The sequence below is a fragment of the Coloeus monedula genome (genome assembly GCF_965178545.1).
Source record: "Coloeus monedula genome assembly, chromosome: 2".
Classification (NCBI taxonomy): Eukaryota; Metazoa; Chordata; class Aves; order Passeriformes; family Corvidae; genus Coloeus; species Coloeus monedula.
The window spans coordinates 117,482,923-117,501,598 of record NC_138782.1 but is presented as its reverse complement, the minus strand read 5'-3'; the positions used below and the strand labels follow the sequence as shown (position 1 = coordinate 117,501,598).

The window sequence follows — 18,676 nt, the reverse complement described above, 5'->3', positions numbered from 1 at the left end:
AGTTGTATCCAATCTGCCTGATGGGAATGGTTCCTGGACTATGTGAATTTGTTTTCTCATGCCTGGGAAAGCTTTGGGAAAGGGCTGGCCGGCAAAAAGAGACCAACTTAGCACAATCACCTGAGCGCCAGTGCTTGGGCTCCAACACTGTTTGTGTTACAGGTATAGACAAAATCTGATCACAGTCCTCTGTTTATGGTCATGTAATCCTTTTCATCATGTTAAAAATCATGTGGAAGACCTTTGGTTCAACTCCTCAACTCCTGGAGAGGAAGCCTCTCATATTATCAGATTTTTCAGGCTGGGCAGAGGAAATTAGTCCAGGTGGCTGCTGTGTCTGGACAGCTCTGGGGAGCCCAGGCGTGGCAGGTAGAGCTTAGGTAAAGTGTAATACAGATGTGGGGACAGCTTTCTGCCAGAAAAAAATGTTATTTTAGCAGGATGGGGTAATCGTTCCAGGAATCTGATCTCAGCTATGTTCCCAAAATTATGCCTGAGGAAAATGTCAGTGTGAGTCCATTGCTAGAGCCAGAGACAAATCCTGCCTTCTGCAGAGCAGCCTCTTCTGAAACTCCTCCATCCAGCCACCATAGCCTCTGATGGGACTCTAATGGTGCAGCTCAAGGAAAAGACAACACACAAACACATTTTTCAGGGGGAACAATGCATGGCAGGTGTCTAAGAATTCCATTCAGGAATTTGGAGTGAGTTTGGTGATTAGACTCAGTCCTAGAGAAGCTGGAGGAGATCAGAGAGTAGAGAGACACACACAGTCTTACTTTTGGAGTTCCTGCTGGTGTGTCATAAACGATATAAAATTATTTATAACACAACACTATTTAGTTTGAAATGGCTCTTCCGTTTTGAAGCTTCCCCTAAATGTTAAGAAAATGGAATGGAAAGAATTCACTGTTTTCCTTTCAGCAAAAGAAAGAAACTGAAAGAGCCCCCGCTTCAGCAGATGCTACTTTGAGGGTGTTCAGGCAGAGCAGTTCTTTCCTGTGTGACTTTTGGAATCAGAATTCTTATTAATCTTACTGATGGTGTTCTCGATGTCAGTGTGGGGCTGCATGGATGGTGTTTCCAATTAGAAGAGCTGCCATTATCACTTAAATTAGGGTTCATATGGACCAGTAACCCACACCCCAGCAGCGAGGAACCAAGTGCCAAAATCTCTCCAGGATTTTCCCACCATGCCCAAGTCCACTTTTCCCAGTGCATCCTCCAAAGGACAGGAATCCCATGAATCCCTGACTCTCGTGTGGGCAGGGATAGAATTGAACTTGATAAAGACACTCAGAACCAACAGCCGTGTGCATCTCTGTCTTCTGATGACCCACAGACATGAAGGAGAGATGGTCTGCCCTGAGCTGGGTCTAAATCCCTCCAGGCACCAATCACCTGGGTTAATTCTGCATTAGAAATGTGCTGGGAAAGCAGCAGCCAGGATTTCCTGGGCACAGATTAGCTTGTTTGGAAATAGAGCATGAGAACTGCTCTTCGTGTCTATTTTTGTCAAAAGCTGCATGAATTGCCACTCTTTTCAGGCCGAGGTGCCCTCTGCACAATCATCACTGTAATTATAAAGACTTTTGAGTTAAATCCCTGTTAATTTGAAGCCTTTAAGTGCTGTCTCAGAATTACAGTGAAAAAGAACCCCACCTGAGCCCCTAAAAATGAACAGCCACAGATGAGAGGATGTGAAGCTCCTCCAGAGACCCCAAGAGTTTTCATTGGAAATGCTCCACCAGGATGTTCTGACAACACCTCCAGCAAGGACAGGACTCAACTCTGTGCAAGCAGAGCAAAATCCCTCTTTGTTGGCAGTGTTAGAAGGCAGGACAGTCACACAAACCTGGTTCAACCTGACAGGAACACAACCCTCTCTAGAAACTTCCATTGCTATTTGCTGTTGAGGACTTAGTTTTTGTCCCATGAAACAGTCTTTCTAGAACAAAAGGCACAAAACCCCCACCCCAAACGTGATTACTTCAGCTGGTAAGAATAAGATGGCAAAATCCAAGAGAGGTTATTCTTGAAGGAAAAATCATATTGCACATTCAACAGCTGGCTCTTTGTGAAGGGCACTTAAGTTACAACTTCTAGTGGCCAATCCTTTGCTAAGATTTCTGAGTGTATCAGATCCATCAGAGTTGCTTCCAGTTTGAGTCCTAAAAATATCAGAAGGAGCCTCCTACACTGAGGTTTTTCAGACCTAATGATATTTGAATTCTACCGTTAGGAACCCTTAGAAGAGAAACACACCTCAAGGAACTACTGGAATGCACTGAAACAGGGGAAAAAACCCCTTTTGCTAAGAAAAACAACACATGGCTCCATTTAGAATAAAATTTTTCCCACCCATTTCTATGTTCTGCGTAGGGATGGTTGGCATGAAACCACAGGACTCCACAAACATGCTCAATATATGCACATTTTAACGCTGCAATTTGACATCTGTTGCAGCACCTCTATCCTGCCATTCCTTTTTTGTTGTTGTTTTAATTTGGATGAGAACAGCAGCCATTGGGAAGGATGTAAATCTGCCTACCACAAGTTGAAAGGATGCTGTAATCCTGCAAATGTGGGCTAAAATACTCCGAAAAAGAGGGGAGCAGCACCTGCTCCCCTGCTGGAAAGGAAAGCCCAAGGAGTTCTGCTGTCTGCTTCAGAGAGCGACCATGAGAATCCCTTTTTCCTTAGCACAGACCTGAGGCAGCTTTGGACCCTGTGCCCAGAGAGCAGCAACTAAGCCAAGCCTAATTCTGTTGACTGCTACGTTCTGTCCCAGCCTCCAAAACAGGATGGTCCAGAGTGCTTGGTGGGAATTGTTCTTGCCATCACCTGAGCCAAGCATGGGAATTGTTTGGGTTGGTGTTGGCTGCCAGCAGCTAAAAATGTGCCAAGGGCGGTGCTGATAATTGAAGCAGAGGATGAACAAGATCTGGTGGCTGTGCTCACGTTCTGATGTGTTTTGGTTTATCAGCAGGGATGAAACCCAACAGACTTGTCCCCAGATTGGGGAAGCAACATCTCCTGCCAGGGCTTCATGGAGGAACTTCCTGCTAAAAACACAACTCCCACGGGCTGTTCCTTGGAGATGAGAAAACATCAAGGCAACGCTTCAAAGGGTCTGTGACAGCACCAAACAGGGATCCTGCAAACCTGCTCTGGCAGATGGCTTGGCCTGGACACAGAAAGCCTGCAGGCCATTAGAGAAATAACTTCATCCCAGTTCTGGGAGTGATTTTGGCCTGATGGGAAAGAGGAAGGGACGCAGCTTGGACCATGCTCACTGGCCAAAGAAAGAGGTCTCAGAGATGAGTCAGCAGTGCACGCTTTGTAACCTTATGGTTTATAAACCTTTGATGTTGTGTAGGGGCCCTTTGGCGGAACTGCCTCAGCATTATCCCAGCAGAGGGGACTGGTCTTCAGAAAAGAAGGAGCATCTCAACATTCCTGGAGAGTACACAGGGCTGGCATCAATGAGGCGAGCCTGGCAGAGCATTTCTGTGAGGGGGAGTGACAAAGTGACAAAAACGGATGTGGTGCAGCTGGTGCTGTCTCGCAGTGGGGTAGCTGAAGGCACCAGGGACACTGATTTCCAAGGATAACAGCAGGAAACTCTTTCTTCCTCTGCTGCCCACGTTTTGTACACTCTGCAAAGACCTAAGTGATGGGTAGCAGGCCAGAACTTGGTGTCCACACATGCTTGTCCTGGCTTATCTCCTGGGTCTTTTTACCTTTCGCAAGGCCTTTGGGACCTTGATGTACCTCAGACGGGGGCTCCTGTGCCTGGTGGCCGTCCCCCCTCAGTGACTGTCTGTGTGAAGATGTGGACATTCTGAGGGCACTGAGAGCATGAGGTTGGTCAAATGCCACTTAGGGACATCTCATTTCAGGAGATTTCTACTGACTCAGTAATTTTGCTGCACGCCAGACTCGGGACTGTCACCCCAAGCTAATTATTAAAAAACAATTAATAGCTTCTGAAATGAGAAAGTTCTTTCCTTCAAAACTCAGCAATTTGGAGTTGCATCAACCTGAACTGCTCCACCTTCATCAGGGGCAGAAATACAGAATAGTCTGGCATCTTCTCCATGGTTTTTTGCACATCCCAGAGGTCCTGTTTATCCATGCTCTCCTAGATGCCTGATGAGAACCCCACAGAGGAGCAACCTGAAGCTAAAAAGAATTGAATTCCCATGTATTTCACTAAGCAACAGCACCTTTTCCTATGCTCTAATCCCAAATTTCCCATGAGAGGTATTTCCAGAAAGTCTGTAGCATGGAATTACCCAAAAATCCCCCGAATTTCCTACCTGGAATCTGCTTGACAAGAAGCCAAACCTCTCTCCATGCCTCAGTTTCCCGGCTGGCCCGCAGCTCCTGGGAACAGCATGAGCTAATGCTGGTGTAGTGCTCTGATGATGTAACCTCTTCCCAGTGATTACCACAGCCTGACAAAGCCTAAAATTGGCAGCACTGGCCCCCTGCCAGCACTGTCCCGTGAATGGTGACTCATCTTTCCTGGCTGTGCCGTGTCCTGTGTGTGACGGTGACACGTGGTACGGAACAGACGGGGTTTTATCAGCACTCCAAAAATAAGAGCCAGAGACATGGCAAGGTGGTGGACAGAGAAGCTGCAGGTGGGGATGGGCGAAGGGATGATGTCTCTCTTTGGGCTGGCTCCAAATCCCATTGGAAAAAAATAAAAAAGCTGTCCCTGGCTCCAAAGGCTCCTGGATCCCACCGCGCTGGGACGATACGGCTGATGACGGGACAAGCTGTCCCATGCCAGCGTGCCTCAGGCTTGGCCTGCTCTCAGCATGCCAGAGCAAGGCGTCCTCGGTGCCACTGCCAACTGTGGAGATGGCTTTTTGATGCTGCTGGGAATTGGCCGGGCACCAGCGGCTCGTTTCCAGCAGGGCACCAAATTGCTCCCTGTCATCCGGCTTTGGTGGGAAGGAGGGGAAGGCAGGAACAGAGCCATATGCCCCAGTCTGGCAGAACACTGGAGTCATATGAGTGGCCTCCCAGGTGAGCTGCTTATGAGTTCAGAGCTATCTGGGCCTCCTTGGGCTGCTGGTGAACGTTTAAAGGGAAATTGTGGTGGAGTCAGGACAAATTTTCAAGGCAGATTATCCCAGCAAGCACAGGACTGGTGGGGTCCCTTTCCCACATGGCAATGAGCAACTGCTTTTCCATTCTGTCACAGGAAAACAGGGCTGGGTGATGGATGTCTCCCACTTCTTTTAATCCCCAAGGAATGACATGAGAAAAAAGGGAAAAAAGAAAATGTGCCTTTGGGCAAAGTTTTAGCATCTCTTTTTCCTCATGATCTGTCTCAGAACCTGAGCCAAAGCCCAGAGTGTGACTCTGGTAGATCTTGTCCCCAAGCCATCTCCTGTTACTGAGGACTTTACAAGGCAAAGACTTCTTTAGTCACACTATTCCGTTTTCTTGGTGGATCTTAGGAAAAATGTGTCAGTCTGGAAGAGAATTTTTGCTTTGGAGAAATAGGACTTTCCCACACAGAATCTGCAGATGCCGTATTGAATTTTGCACTGATCTCCGTGGGGTCTGGTGCCTGTGTAGAACAAACCCTAATTTATTTATGAGGTTATGGGATTCTGCATAAATGGGGACGATTTTGTGTTGTGAGGTCACAGAGATTGAATTTGGGGGTTTGGATTCCTGTTTGAGCATTGTTGGACACACCTGCTTGGCCCAGACCAGCATGAAGGGTCTTGCACTAACTTTTAGTGCTCCTTCATGTGGTGAAAAGGATGAAATTTCAAATCTCACAAGTCTCTTCCCCACTTTCATTGGAGACATTGGGATTTTAGTCTCTTCAGTTACATTCAGGCCAGTGTTGATGCCATTTGAAAATCACATTTTTGAGCACCTGCAGGCTGAAGGTCCCATTCTAACTCAGTTGACCAGCTGAGTCTTCTAAACTAAGTGACAGGGAAAATCATCTTTAGTTTGCCCCTGCAAAAAGGGATCAAAAATTATAATAAATGGCCCCCAGACATGGTAGAGAAGAGAGAAAAGATGATTAAAAAATAGGACTTTGTTTTGGGAGGGACAAGATGTTTTGTAAACTCCACCAGGATAACTCTGCAGCCAGCACACTTGTGTAGCTCAGATATCTGAAACCCATTTTAATGCCTAATTTGTATCACTCTGTGTAAAAAAAAATGACCCCCCATACGTTAATGTTGCTTTCCTTAAATACATGAGCATCTTCAGCCGACTTTTGAGGGCTGTGTAAAGTGCAGACACCTCCCAAAATTCCAGAGATTCCAGCAGGACTTTGTGAAAGGAAGGTTTATGCTGCAAATCTCTTTCAGATCAGCTGCAGGGTTATTGAGGAGGTGGACACAGCATCTGTGGAGAGATGTGGCTTTTCTTGGAGGGAGAGACCCTGTGCTGAAAACTGCAGCCTCATGCAGGCAGAAATCCTTGTGTAAAGAACTCGTGACATGAGTGGAAAGACGCTGGGGCTTCTGCTAAATCTCATTAAGCCTTAAAGAAGCCACGTGAAAAAAAAAATTAAGTGAAAGCAAACCTCTTTAAGAGGAGATTTATGCCAGAAAAACTGGAATCCCTCTCACCTCCCTGCCAGCCTAGAGGTTGGGTGTCTCCTTTAAGCTTGTTTGATCTGCTCCTTCCCACTTGGCGCGGAGGAAGTGGCACCTCTGAGGGGTGGAGTGGGTTAAGGATGGTTTGTTCTGCAAGGAATGAAGTGGATTATCTGCTGGGAGTGATTATGGAATGAGGATCTGGCTTTTTCTGTTGTTAATGTTATGTTTCCCCCTTCAAATATATGATTTAAATCAGGGGAAGCCCTCTGGCCATCACTGCCCAAGAGCCTGAGAGATGGACACCCTTTCATCCTCTCCTAAACCTTGGGCACGGCGGGACAATGCTGCATCCCCTCCAGCATCCCATCCCCTCCTTTAGCTTAATCCTAAGGATATGTCTAAATGTATCACCCAGCTTCTGTCCAGATTCCCTGGAGAAAGGTGCTGCTGGAGGTTGAGCACCTCATCCCACCTCCTTGAGCTGCTTTGAACATGGGCTGATCCATGTATTGGATCCATACTTTTTTCCTCACCTTCTGTTGACTCTGTTTTGGGCTCACCCAGCTCTGGTTGGAGCAGATGAATCCTTCCCAGAGACCATGCCTACCAACACCAGCTCCTCCCATGTGGATATTCAGGAGCTGGTGTTGATCCATCTGCTCCACCAGCCAAAGAATTCCAGCTTGGGCTCTCACCTGATGGAGCACACGGAGTTCTCACCTCTTCTCTCTCCGTGCTCTTTTCTGTTCTTCCTCAGGCAAGGACAGCTAAGCTGGAATCTGCTCTGCCTTGTGCCGGGGATGTGATACAGGAATGAATCCTGACCCCCATGAAATCCCAGGGGTCCTGTCCCAAGCTTTACTGAGGCTGGGTCTTGAGCTCAATTCCAGCTCCAGCACTTCTGCTGCTGGAGATTCTCACTTTTGGGTGAAACTGCTCCGTTCTTTGAGTGCTGAAGGAACAACAGACACAGGTCCTACCCAACCCTCTCACACAGGTACCTCTCAGGGTCAAATAGCTCTTGCAAGGCATGGTGAGGCTTTTCTTTTTTCCACCCACTCAGTAGATCGAAACCCAGGAAATTAAGCATTATCCTGGTCGTATCCCTTTCTACGCATTCTTCCAAGATCAGCCCTTTCTGCCACCATGCAGAAATGCTTTGGAGATGCTCTGGGTCTGAGTAAAGACCTCCAGTGTGTTCACTCTTCTTTCCTCAACAGGTCTCTTACACAGGAATTAGGAGACAAAAGCAAAACCTCCTGATAGCCATTCCAGTAACTCCCTTTTTTAAAGCTCCTTAAATACAAGTTGACCTATTTGGGGAAAAGTGGAGCCTGGGCTTGGAATTGCAATCTAAAGAGCAGGGAGGGCTGGGGCTCGGAGGAGGGATGTATGCCACAGGAAATGGTGAACTGACCTTGTCTGGCACTAAATGAATCCATAAGAGTCTGTGGGGGATGTATGGAAGCAGCTGAAATCTGGACACATCAGCAGGGGCTGTAGCCAGGCTTTTAAGCCCTTCCCTGGGCCATTTTTCCAGTGTGCATCCCCCAGGGATGCAGTGGATGCTGTCCCTGTTTAAAGGCAGAACTGGTCCCTTCCTGTGATGAGCCACGCTCCCACAGACTCGATGAGCCAGGAGAGACTTGATTTGATTTTTAAACACACTGCCTTCCTAACAGTATCCATCTCCCTTTGCTTTCTGCCTGCTTTAAGGGAAAACCTTTGATGCTCCCTTTCACAACGGCTCCTCTCAGCATTTAATTTGCTTTTGTATCATTATGGACCGTCTGCGAGGAGGAGGAGGAAGAGAGAAGCACTGAACGGGCATGGAGGAGCTCTAGGAAACCTTGCACCGGAGTCAAGGAGCGCTGAGCAAGCTCCGCTGCTCTCATCCATCAGTGCCCGCATCCCTGGCACAGGCGGGGAGGGATGCGGGGAGAGGATGCACTGGGGACCCGGCGAGCTCGGCTGCTGGAGCGTGGCAGGCAAAGAGCCCTCCAGGGCTCGGGGAGGCAGGCGGGGACGTGCGCTGCCTTGGAAGAGAGAGCGCAGCCGGCTCGGCGCGCTGGAGGAGCGGAGGAACTGCAAAGCCGGCAAAGGGAGGGGAGGGGGATGCTGGAAAAATGATGCAGCTCGTTCAGTGGATTAGGCAGCCGCGCCTGGAAGTGGCAAAGTGCAAGAGCCACGGATTTGAAAGCCTGGAGGGATTATTCTCCCGCGTTGTCTGACTCGCAGCACAACAGAGGCCAACAAACTTCACCCGGCGCTTTCTGCGGCGGGTCCAACAATCTGCAGAATGCCCTGGCAAACCTCCTGGGCTGTGATTTCTGCATTTTCAGTCGGGTTAATAACGTTGGAAGCAGCAGGAAAAGGGGGCTGGTAAATGTGAGCCGTTCTAGCAGGAGTTGTAGAAAGGCATATTCATCATGTCAGCACTTTGGAGGCCTGGAGAGCTCGTGATGAGAGGTTTCAGGAAAAGACTGCATAAATAGGAGGAGGGAGGCCTCTATAAACAACTGTGATGGACATGCTGCAAGTACAGAGGAAAGGGAGAACGGTCAGGCTTCCTGATGCTGTAGATCAGTGGTGACCTTGGCAAAACCAGCAAAATTTAACCCCAAAGAGAATTCAAATTTCAGTTCCCACCTCAGCTCCAAAAACTCCTCAGAAATGACAGGGCCCAACCAGGCTGTCTTTGGGAAGCTGAGTGTCACCCCTGGTGTGTGCACTGAGCAGGGGCTGAATAACCCAGCAGCTCCACTGTTGGTCCTTGGAAGGGACGATTTTCCCTCAGGCTGGTCACTCTCAGGCTGCCAGCATGGCCATGGGCTGGGAGAGCTGCTCATCCCAGGGCTGGGACAGGGCCATGTCCCTCTCAGTTGGGACAGATGCCCCGTGCTCAGCACATCACAGCAGGGATGGGCATCAGAACTGGCAAAATATTCCCTGTGGTGGCTTCCAAGCCTCATCTCATCTGTCTGCCTTTGAAACCTCCACTACCTCTCTGTCCCTACACAATCCCCTCCACTGCCTCGTGCCTCTCTTTTCCTGGGCTTGGTGAGAACCATGGTACCAATGACAAGACCTTAATTCCTGGGCACTCATCAAAAAAGGTCCTACAGCATTCAGCTATTAAAGAAAGCCCCTTTTTCACACTTGACACCATCAGAGCATTGCATAGGCATTGAACCATTTGTCCTCACAACACAAACTCAAATCTGGCCAGTTTTATCACCCTACTTATGTAGGGAGGGAAACTGAGCCAGGGAATGGTCGTGTTTGCCCAGTGCCAGGCGACAAGCAAGTGGTGCCACAGCAGCAGAGCCTGCCCGCCTCCTCCTGACAACACCATCATTCCTTTCGCCTGGACTGGGCGTGGAAGAGCTGAATCCCATCTTTTCCTTGACACCGAGTTTTTTTTCCTCAGAGGAACGATCAGAAATTTCACCCAGCGAACGCAGCAGAGATTTGTCCCGAAGCGGCAGCCCCCAGCCAGGGGTGTGGGAAGTGAGCAACACATCCATCAGCTGCTGAGCACTGGGGTCAGAGGGGAGAGGCTGGAAAGATGGGGAAGAGGGGGCCACTTACATGGTAATGTTTCTGCACGGTTCTTTTGGATCATTATGCAGAGCTGTAGCACCAGTTGAGGGGCGCTCTCGAGGAACGTTTCCAGGAGGCGCAGCATGTTTACGTCTGCATATTCGTACATCATAGCCCAGTAGAAACGCCGCTGGTGTTCCTTCCGCCTCTGGCTCTGGATCCCCAGGTACATAGTTCGGATATACCTGCAGGAAACAGGAGGGAAAACTGGGCGTGAGCTGCTGACGTGTAGCAAAACCTGTTTGGGGGGACTGGGGTTCTGAGGAGACACCAGGGGCTGCACAGTTCCACTCTCTCCTGCAAGATCTGAGGAGCACTTTTAGAGTCTGACCAGTCATTAATGTTGGAAAAGACCTCCAAGACCATCAAGCCCAACCTTAAACTGGATGCTGCCCTGAGAACGAAACCATATAATGAAGTGGGTTTTGTATTGCAAGGGTAGGAAAACTTTAACTGATTCCCCCCAAATGTGAAGCCTGGGGAATGTTTGGGAATGCTTGGGAAGCACAAGAAACAACTCCCTCACTTAATTTTCATCACGAGAAGAGAAGCTACTTAACAAATACTGGTCCTAATACTTGGCAGTGGCTTGACAGACCATTGAAACCCCTCCAGCACTCTGGTAAGGAGCTTCTTTCATAGATCCCAGAGCTCAGGAAGTGTTCGGACAACGCTCTCAGGCACGTTGCAGGATCCGTGAAGTTGTCCAGGAGCTGGACTTTGATGATCCTTGTGGGTCTCCTCCAGCTCAGAATATTCTGTGATTCTTGGATTTGACCCAATTTCATCACAGGTGGAGCAATGAGACCCCACCTTCACCTGCAGCACGTGTGATGCACAGATGTGAAAGGCCACAGTTTGTCACTGGTCAGCTTTGAGACTTTGGGCAATGAGGGAGTAGAAGGAGGTGTCTCATGCATGAACAGGCACAGCTCGACCATTGCCTCTGTCTCAGGACTTGTGGCATTTAAGAAAAGACCCCTAACAGGGTCCTTTCTAATGCTTGTTGATATCACAGAATGGTTTGGGTTGGAAGGGACCTTAAAGACCATCTTGTTCCAACCCCCTGCCATGGGCAGGGACACCTTCCTCTATCCCAGGTTGCTCCAAGCCTCACCCAGCCTGGCCTTGGACACTTCCAGGGACTGACAACCTAATACTGGATCTTCTTCCTTCTCATCCTGAGCGGTGGCTGTAACCTCGTTTGGGATGGGAACCATTTCACCTAATGCTGACCCTAAAGCTGGTCGCCCGAGCCAGTCAGTAGTGGGAAATGTCCCCTCCCGGGACTGTTCATCTGTCCCAGCTCCGCTGCCAGCACGGCAGTGGGATGAAGCGCCTTCTGGAGGCTCTGGGAGGGGCTCACGGCACAAACTGGGGTTTGGCCAAAACGATTAGATCATTCCCTGCCACTCGGGCGAGACTGCACAGCCGGGGAGAGCAGGAGGGAAGGACGTAAGCCTGGAGAGCCTCTGGAGCTCCGCATTACACCCAGGGACGGGGAGCTGGGAGAGAAGCAGAGGCAGCTCTGCGAGCCCTGCCCTTTCTCCAGCATCTTGTCCTCCCTGCCCGCTCGCAGCTGACCGGCACAGGAGGCGAAAAATCCCGAAAGAGAACTGCAAGGACACAAAAAATGACGCAGGAAAGCCACCAGATGGGGCTCGACACTCGAGAAAATGCTACGCCGGTCACATACGACACTGGTGACACTGGTGTGACATCCACAGCAGACCCCGAGTGGGATGGAAATGGCCGTGGAGCACCTGCTCTCCCAACGCCCAAACCCACCACCTGAACTTGGCATTTCCATGGGAAGACCCCAACCCCAGGAGCTGCAGCACAGCACAGGGATCCTGCCTTCCCTTCACCCATGCCAGGAATTAAATAAATGCAGTTTAGCTGGAACGGCAAAGTCAGAGCGAGTGTCGTGGCTCAAGGAGAAAGCAGAGAAAAGGAGAATGCAATGGTTTTTAGAATGTCAGCGACACAGGGCCACCAAAAGCCGAGTGGTGCTGCCCATAAGGTGCTGCCCACCATCACCTCTGCCAAACTCTTTCCACCAAATCTGTCCTGTGATTTTGGATGGTCTCCGCTTCCCCAGAAGCTCCCATTCCTGCTGGTTCACAAAACCTAAACCTTTCTTCAGAAGGTTAAACCACTCATTTCTCATTACCTCAGCCACGGACAAGAAGAATTTATTGGTTTTCACCCTGCAGCAGCCTTTCACCTGTTTGCACATAGTTGCCATGTAAACCCTTCTTTTCTCCAGACTAAAAAAATTCACAGTTCCATAGAATCTTAGATGATTAAGGTTTGAAAATACCTCTAAGATCATCGAGTTCAACCATTCCCGCTGCATTGCCAAGTCCATCACTAACCCATGTCCCCAAGTGCCACATGCACATGGTTTTTAAGTCTCTCCGGAGATGAGGACTCCACCACCTCCCTGAGCAGCCCTTTCCACTGCCTGATAACCCTTTCCCTGAAGAAATTCTTCTGGATGTCCAACCTACTCCTTCCCTGGTGCAACTTGGGGCTGTTTCCTTTCATCCTGTCCCTTGTTCCCTGGAAGCAGAGCCCGACCCCCTCTTGGCTCCACTCTGCTCTCAGGGAGTTGGAGAAGGCAAGAAGGTCCCCCCTGAGCCTCCTTTCCTCCAGAAAAAAATTCTCTAATTGCCTTCTCACAGCGCACATTTCCTACACCTCTACTTTCCCACATTGCTGTTTCCAACAGCTTTCTAAATTTTTGGGTTATTTTTAAGACCATCTTTACTTTTCCCAGCCCCCCAGGTTGGCTGAACCAAACTGCAACAATGACATTGAGCCACTCAAAAAGAATCAGAAGAAATTGCCAGAAGGGACACGATGTCCTGCAATGACTTCTCCTGGGTCTCTGGGGTTAGGGTGACTCTCTAGGGATTCACCACCATCCACACAGTTTAAGCATTAATTTTTCTTACTGGCCACAGAGAGAGGACATGACACCGATCCATGGAGGCAGAAGGCATGGAAAAACATTCAAATACATGGGATTGACACAATGCCCTGATCCTGTCTCCATCAGTGGCAATGGCACAAACACCAAGTTCTCCCTCACTGTTGGCAAAGGTCACCTGCATTGTGCCTCTTCCATGGATGGGAAAACCGAGTCAGAGAGCACCAAAAAGGTGCTCTCAAAGTTTTTTTGGCATCAAACCCCAGATCTTTTAGGGCTGTCCCCTGCCTCTAAGCACCACATGAATGGAGCACAGCCCTACCTGCTGATGCTCCTCTAGCCAGGGTGGACATAATTCCTTCACACCAAAAATCCCAGCCCTGCCCAATCTGACCTCAAAGGACAATTCTGTCCATCTCCTATGGGACTGTTGATGCCTTAGGTTTTAACTTTTATATTTTTCAAATCCTGTACTGCCCAGTGTGTAACTCTGAAGTTTCTTGCAGCCTGTTCACTTCTGCTCTCTCGTGCTAGGACTCTACGAAGCCTCTCCAGGCCTGCTCTCCAAGGACACCCAGACCATCCTAGGCCCAAAAAGTATAAACCAAAAGCCTTTGAGAGGGTGGCAAGCCGACGAGAAATTACATCATTAAACTGAAGCTTTAATTGGAGAATTAACCCTGATATGCAAATGAACCAAACCTGTAAAAGTGTGAAGAACTCGTGACCTGTTGTCCATCTTGGGGTCCATCTTGGCAGTGGCCTCTGGCTCCCCACGGGTACCTTTGCAGGCCTTTCAAATAAATACCTACCTTTATTCCCTTACTCCTGTCTAGCCTCTGTTTATAGGAGGCCTCTCAAGGCATCACTGTTACCTCAGGAACCCCTTGGCAAATGTTGGACAGTGTGAGCAAAGCAGCTCCAAGGACCATTTGCAGCTAAAGGTAAATACATTTCCCTATTTACTCTCTTTGATCCATGAAAAAATACGGTGCTTTGTCTTCAGCATCCTTCAGACCCAAATCTGGCAAAGAGAGGAAAGGAAGGACTAAAATCCCATTCCTTCTTGATGTCAGTGGATTGTGAGAATAACTGGGAAAAGTAATATTTCTACCTTGTGGGCTTTCACCAATTAATAAATGCCCACTTAATTAATCAACCTAAGAATTCACCCAGCTCCAGCACTGATAATTCTTAACCCTATTTCCTCACACAAATGCACAAAACTGGGGTAAACAGTTTTAGTCCAATTTATCCGTTTCCTTGTGGTATTTTATTTACTTCTTTGAGAGCCTTTCCAACCTTTCCTAATGCTGGTTAAGTGTAGACAAACTCAGAAAAAAGAAGAAAAAAAAAATCAATGTCATTTCACCTGAAATTCGTTGTTCTCGGTCAAGCTGGTGGCAAACAGGCTTCTATAATTAGACTTTCAAATCCATATTCAGGCCTGATCTTCAATCTTTAGCAACACGATGCTTCCTCTTATGTCAGTGAAAACCATTCACTGCTCCGTGCTTTTGAAAATCAGGCTAATTTATTTATTTAAGAGCTTAATTTTGGATACAGGAGCCCAACTTCGGGCTTTTTTTTTTTTTTTTTTTGGAATGCTGGCTATTTTTATATACGAGTGTGTATATTTGTGCATATTTTTAGTTCTAAGTCTCATCACGGCCTCAAGAGATAGAACTAATTTGAGGTTGGGAGGGGGACTGGGGTGGTGTTTTTTTAAAATTTTTTTAGTGCACAAAGGATTGGCTGTCCCCTCCCTCCTGGCAGGGTTCCCAGAATTCCTGTTGGTATAATTACCCTCACGCTTATTTACTACGTATGTCACAGCAGCACACGAACTGCTCAGGTCAAAGTCACTGCTGTCCCTGCACCAAAGCGCCTTTTTAAGGATCCAAATCCACCAGATGTGGTCAAATAACCTTTGGAAAGAGCTGCAGGAGCTCACTGGGAGGGAGAAGAGGAGATGTTCCTGCTGAAAAAGCACAACCCACCCTGAGCGCCGTGGAAAAAGCTGCTCCATGTGGATGACAGGGATTGGATTCTGGAGGCTGAGGCTCTGGGTTTGTGTCATGAAATGAAGCAGTCCACGGCCAGCTGGCAAGGCTTGACTCCTTGTGGCTACGTCCATTTAGTTAGCCCTGGCCAAAATTTCCAGGGATTTTGTTGACGATTTTACAGGGTGAACTATTGCAGGGTCATGCCTGGGCCTTGGCATGGTTGGATTCACAGAGGTGGCTCCCAGAGGAACCAGGAAACGTAGGAGGACGACTCTGGCAACGGGCTGGTTGAGGGGAGGAGGTTGTGGATGTGTAAAAGGGTCGTGGGAGCACAGAAAGGCACATCAGGACAGGCCCTGGGCTGTGCTTTGAGGACAGAAGGGTCCTGGTGGCCTGTCCCACACAGCCACAAGCTGACCAAGGGCAGGAATCTCAGGCTATAACAGTCTGATCACTTTTCCAGAGGCCAGTGGACCAAGACACAAGAAATGAACTCTCTCAGCCTCCAAAACCAGGAAACTTCCTCCATATTCAGCACTTGGAATGATCCCTGGCCTTTACAGATTACTGAAGCCTGCACAGGTTATGATGACTTGGGAGAGTCCGAATATGCCTGGACCAATCTAATGATTACACTCAGAATTTGGTGTGGAATCACAGAATATCCCGAGCTGGGAGGGACCCACAAGGATCATTGAGTCCAACCCCTGGCCCTGCACGGGAGTGGTGAAGCTGCAATGCCCATGAGAAGGCCTTGAAATTACTCGGTTTATTAGTACAGGTATATGGAAAATGGATTTTGCTCATGCCCAGCCTTGTGGTGGGGTGGAATGTTGGAGAAACAGCTCTGATGCTGTGGGAGCACTGCTGTGTGGTAGCCAAAACATTGGGGTGTTACCAACACCTTCCCAGCTCCAAATGCAAAGCACAGCAGTGTGGGGGCTGTTGTGGGGAAAACAAACTCCATCTCAGCCAGACCCAACCACAGAATCACAGAATCGTTGAGGCTGGGAAACATCTCTAAGATAAAGTCCAGCCAGCAACCCAGCACCACCGTGTTCGACCCTAAACCATGTCCACAAATGCCATATCCACACTTCCTGAACACTTCCATGGGTGGTTGTTCCCCAGTGTGATGGTGATGCCACAATGTGGCACAGCTTGAGGCCATTCCTGCTCCTCCTGTCCCTGTTCCCTGGGAGCCTGACCCCCCCGGCTGTCCCCTCCTGTCAGGGAGTTGTGCAGAGCCACAAGGTGCCCCCTGAGCCTCCTTTTCTCCAGGCTGAGCCCCTTTCCCAGCTCCCTCAGCCACTCCTGCTGCTCCAGCCCCTTCCCCAGCTCCATTCCCTTCCCTGGACACGCTCCAGCCCCTCCAGGTCTCTCCTGTCAGGAGGGTCTCAGAGCTGTCCCCACGTCTGGAGGTGTCCCCACAGTGCCAACAGAAGGGATGGGCATTGCCCTGGTCCAGCTGGCCACACCAGTGCTGGATATTCCATCCAGGAAGCCCTTGGACTTCTTGGCCACCTGTCACTCTGCTGGCTCATGTTCAGAAATACATCCTGGCACTACAGGAGCGTGCATGTGACCTTGGTGACGTGGCAGCAACACACACCATATGGATGGGCACCACCTCATGGCACCCACCTTCTCCCTGGTGCTCCCTCCTGGAGGGAGATGCTGGGAATGGGGGGTGCCATTCAGCTGAGGGCTCACCTTCCTGCCACCTTGTCCTCTTGCAAGGGGCCTCATGCACTGGAGGGTGTTCCCTGATTAAAATCCCACTCCTCGGAGGCGAGGAAACGAGGACGTGTAACTGCTGGGCTGGAAGGCTCGGAGCAGAGGCTGCCTGAACATCCCCTTACAATGAGGTTACGTGAGGCCAGATCTCAGCTGGACTGAGCTGGCATCCACAGCGCTCTGGCAATTTACCCCAGCTGCGGCTTTGGCCCGCTTTTTTAATTTTAATGAATTATTTTCATTCTAACTGATATAAAAGGAATAGGAGACGCAGCACTGAAGGGACAGGGGAGCATGAAAGTGAAACGCTGTCTATTAAAAAAAACCAAACTCAAAGTTGACACCACCATTAACATGCTCAATATCAACATTTATTAGTTGTTTTCTTTGTTATAATGTCACATGCCAGTGATAAGGATTCACAGATGGATTATTATTGTTCCTAGTTCGAGTATCAAATAGGAATTATGAGGTCCCATTCGGGTGCTGATATTCCACAGCTTTGTCTGGCTGCTCCCACAGCATCAAAGACCTCCAGAGCAAGGAGATGCATCCCAGTTATCTCTAGGGAATTGTTCCTGGTCTGGCCTGAGCCTTGAAAGGTGTGCAGGACTTATTTACAGCCCTGCTGGTTGTGTTGGGCCGAAACCGTGCTGACCTGGGAAAGATCACTTCCCACCTCAAAAATAAGAAATGGATCCTTCTTTCTGCACAAACTCTAATCCAACCTCCTCACAGGTCATCCCGACCACACACACTTAAATCACCATTTTGATGACCTTCATAAGGGCCCTGATGTTCAGAACAGGGGTTCTCAGTGCTTTCTGACAACTTTTGGGGATTTTCTCATATGGTTTATAACTAAAAAGGAATAAAATGCAGTAAGAAGTGGGTTCATCAAGGGGTTTAGTCCTTCTGCCCTGCAGTTTCTGATCTAAGTCTTATCTACTTGTTTCTATCAGCTCCTATTAAAGAATTAATAATTTGTATTAGAAACTCTCGCTTTTTGCCAAGTGTTCAACTGCAATTTGTATTTGAAGGAATGATTGTCCCAGTCTTCTGCTGCACAGGATAAACTGTTACAACTTCGTATTCTAAACCAGTCTGAAGCTGTTTTAAAGCACAGATGGCTTTACTGCACACCAACCTCAAAAGATGCATCTTATAAAACTTATGTTGGGAAGGATCGTATCATGGAATCATAGAAGAATTTCGGTTGGAAGGAGATTTTAGAGGTCTGTGGACCAAGGCTCCCATCCAAGTGGGGATAACTTTGAAGTTAGAGAAGGTTGGTCTGGTGCAGTTGGGTTTTGAAAATCCCCAAGGATGGAGATTCCAGAGCCCCTCTGGGCATCCTATTCCAACATTTAACCCAAATCACTTCAGAATCATGGAATCATTCAGCTTGGAAAAGACCTCTTGGATCAATGAGCTCAACCATCAGCCCAGCACCATGGTCATCACCAAACCATGTCCTCAAGTGCCACATCCACAGGTTTTTTGAACATTCCCAGGGATGGTGAAATGATTTTCAGCCCAAGCTCACTTCCACTACTTGAAGAAAGTCTACAAATCATCCCCTCCTTGGAAAGAGTCAATTCCATCAAATAGTTGGAGAGAGATAATAAAATCATGACACTGTAGGATTTTTAGGATCTGGCTCCCACAGCTTTGGCATTTTCCGGCTGATTTAACTCACGGCTGATAATCTGGGGGTTCTGATACACGAAACAGGGTGCTGTGACTGATAATTCCAGAGCAATGTCCCTGGCTCCTCTGAAATTATTGCTTCGGTGGCAGTGCCA

The 18,676-nt window shown here is 48.7% G+C and overlaps 1 protein-coding gene across 1 annotated transcript in view; it reads right to left on the bottom strand.

Annotated features, from left to right (window-relative positions):
• Nucleotides 1-18,676, bottom strand: part of XKR6 (XK related 6) — a gene marked incomplete at its 3' end in the record, with an annotated part of 165,849 nt that overhangs the window by 9,711 nt on the left and 137,462 nt on the right. The window contains exon 2 of the mRNA XM_082300550.1: nucleotides 10,182-10,378. Within this exon, the coding sequence (XP_082156676.1) occupies nucleotides 10,182-10,378 (197 nt within the window). The remainder of the gene's footprint in view (nucleotides 1-10,181; nucleotides 10,379-18,676) is intronic.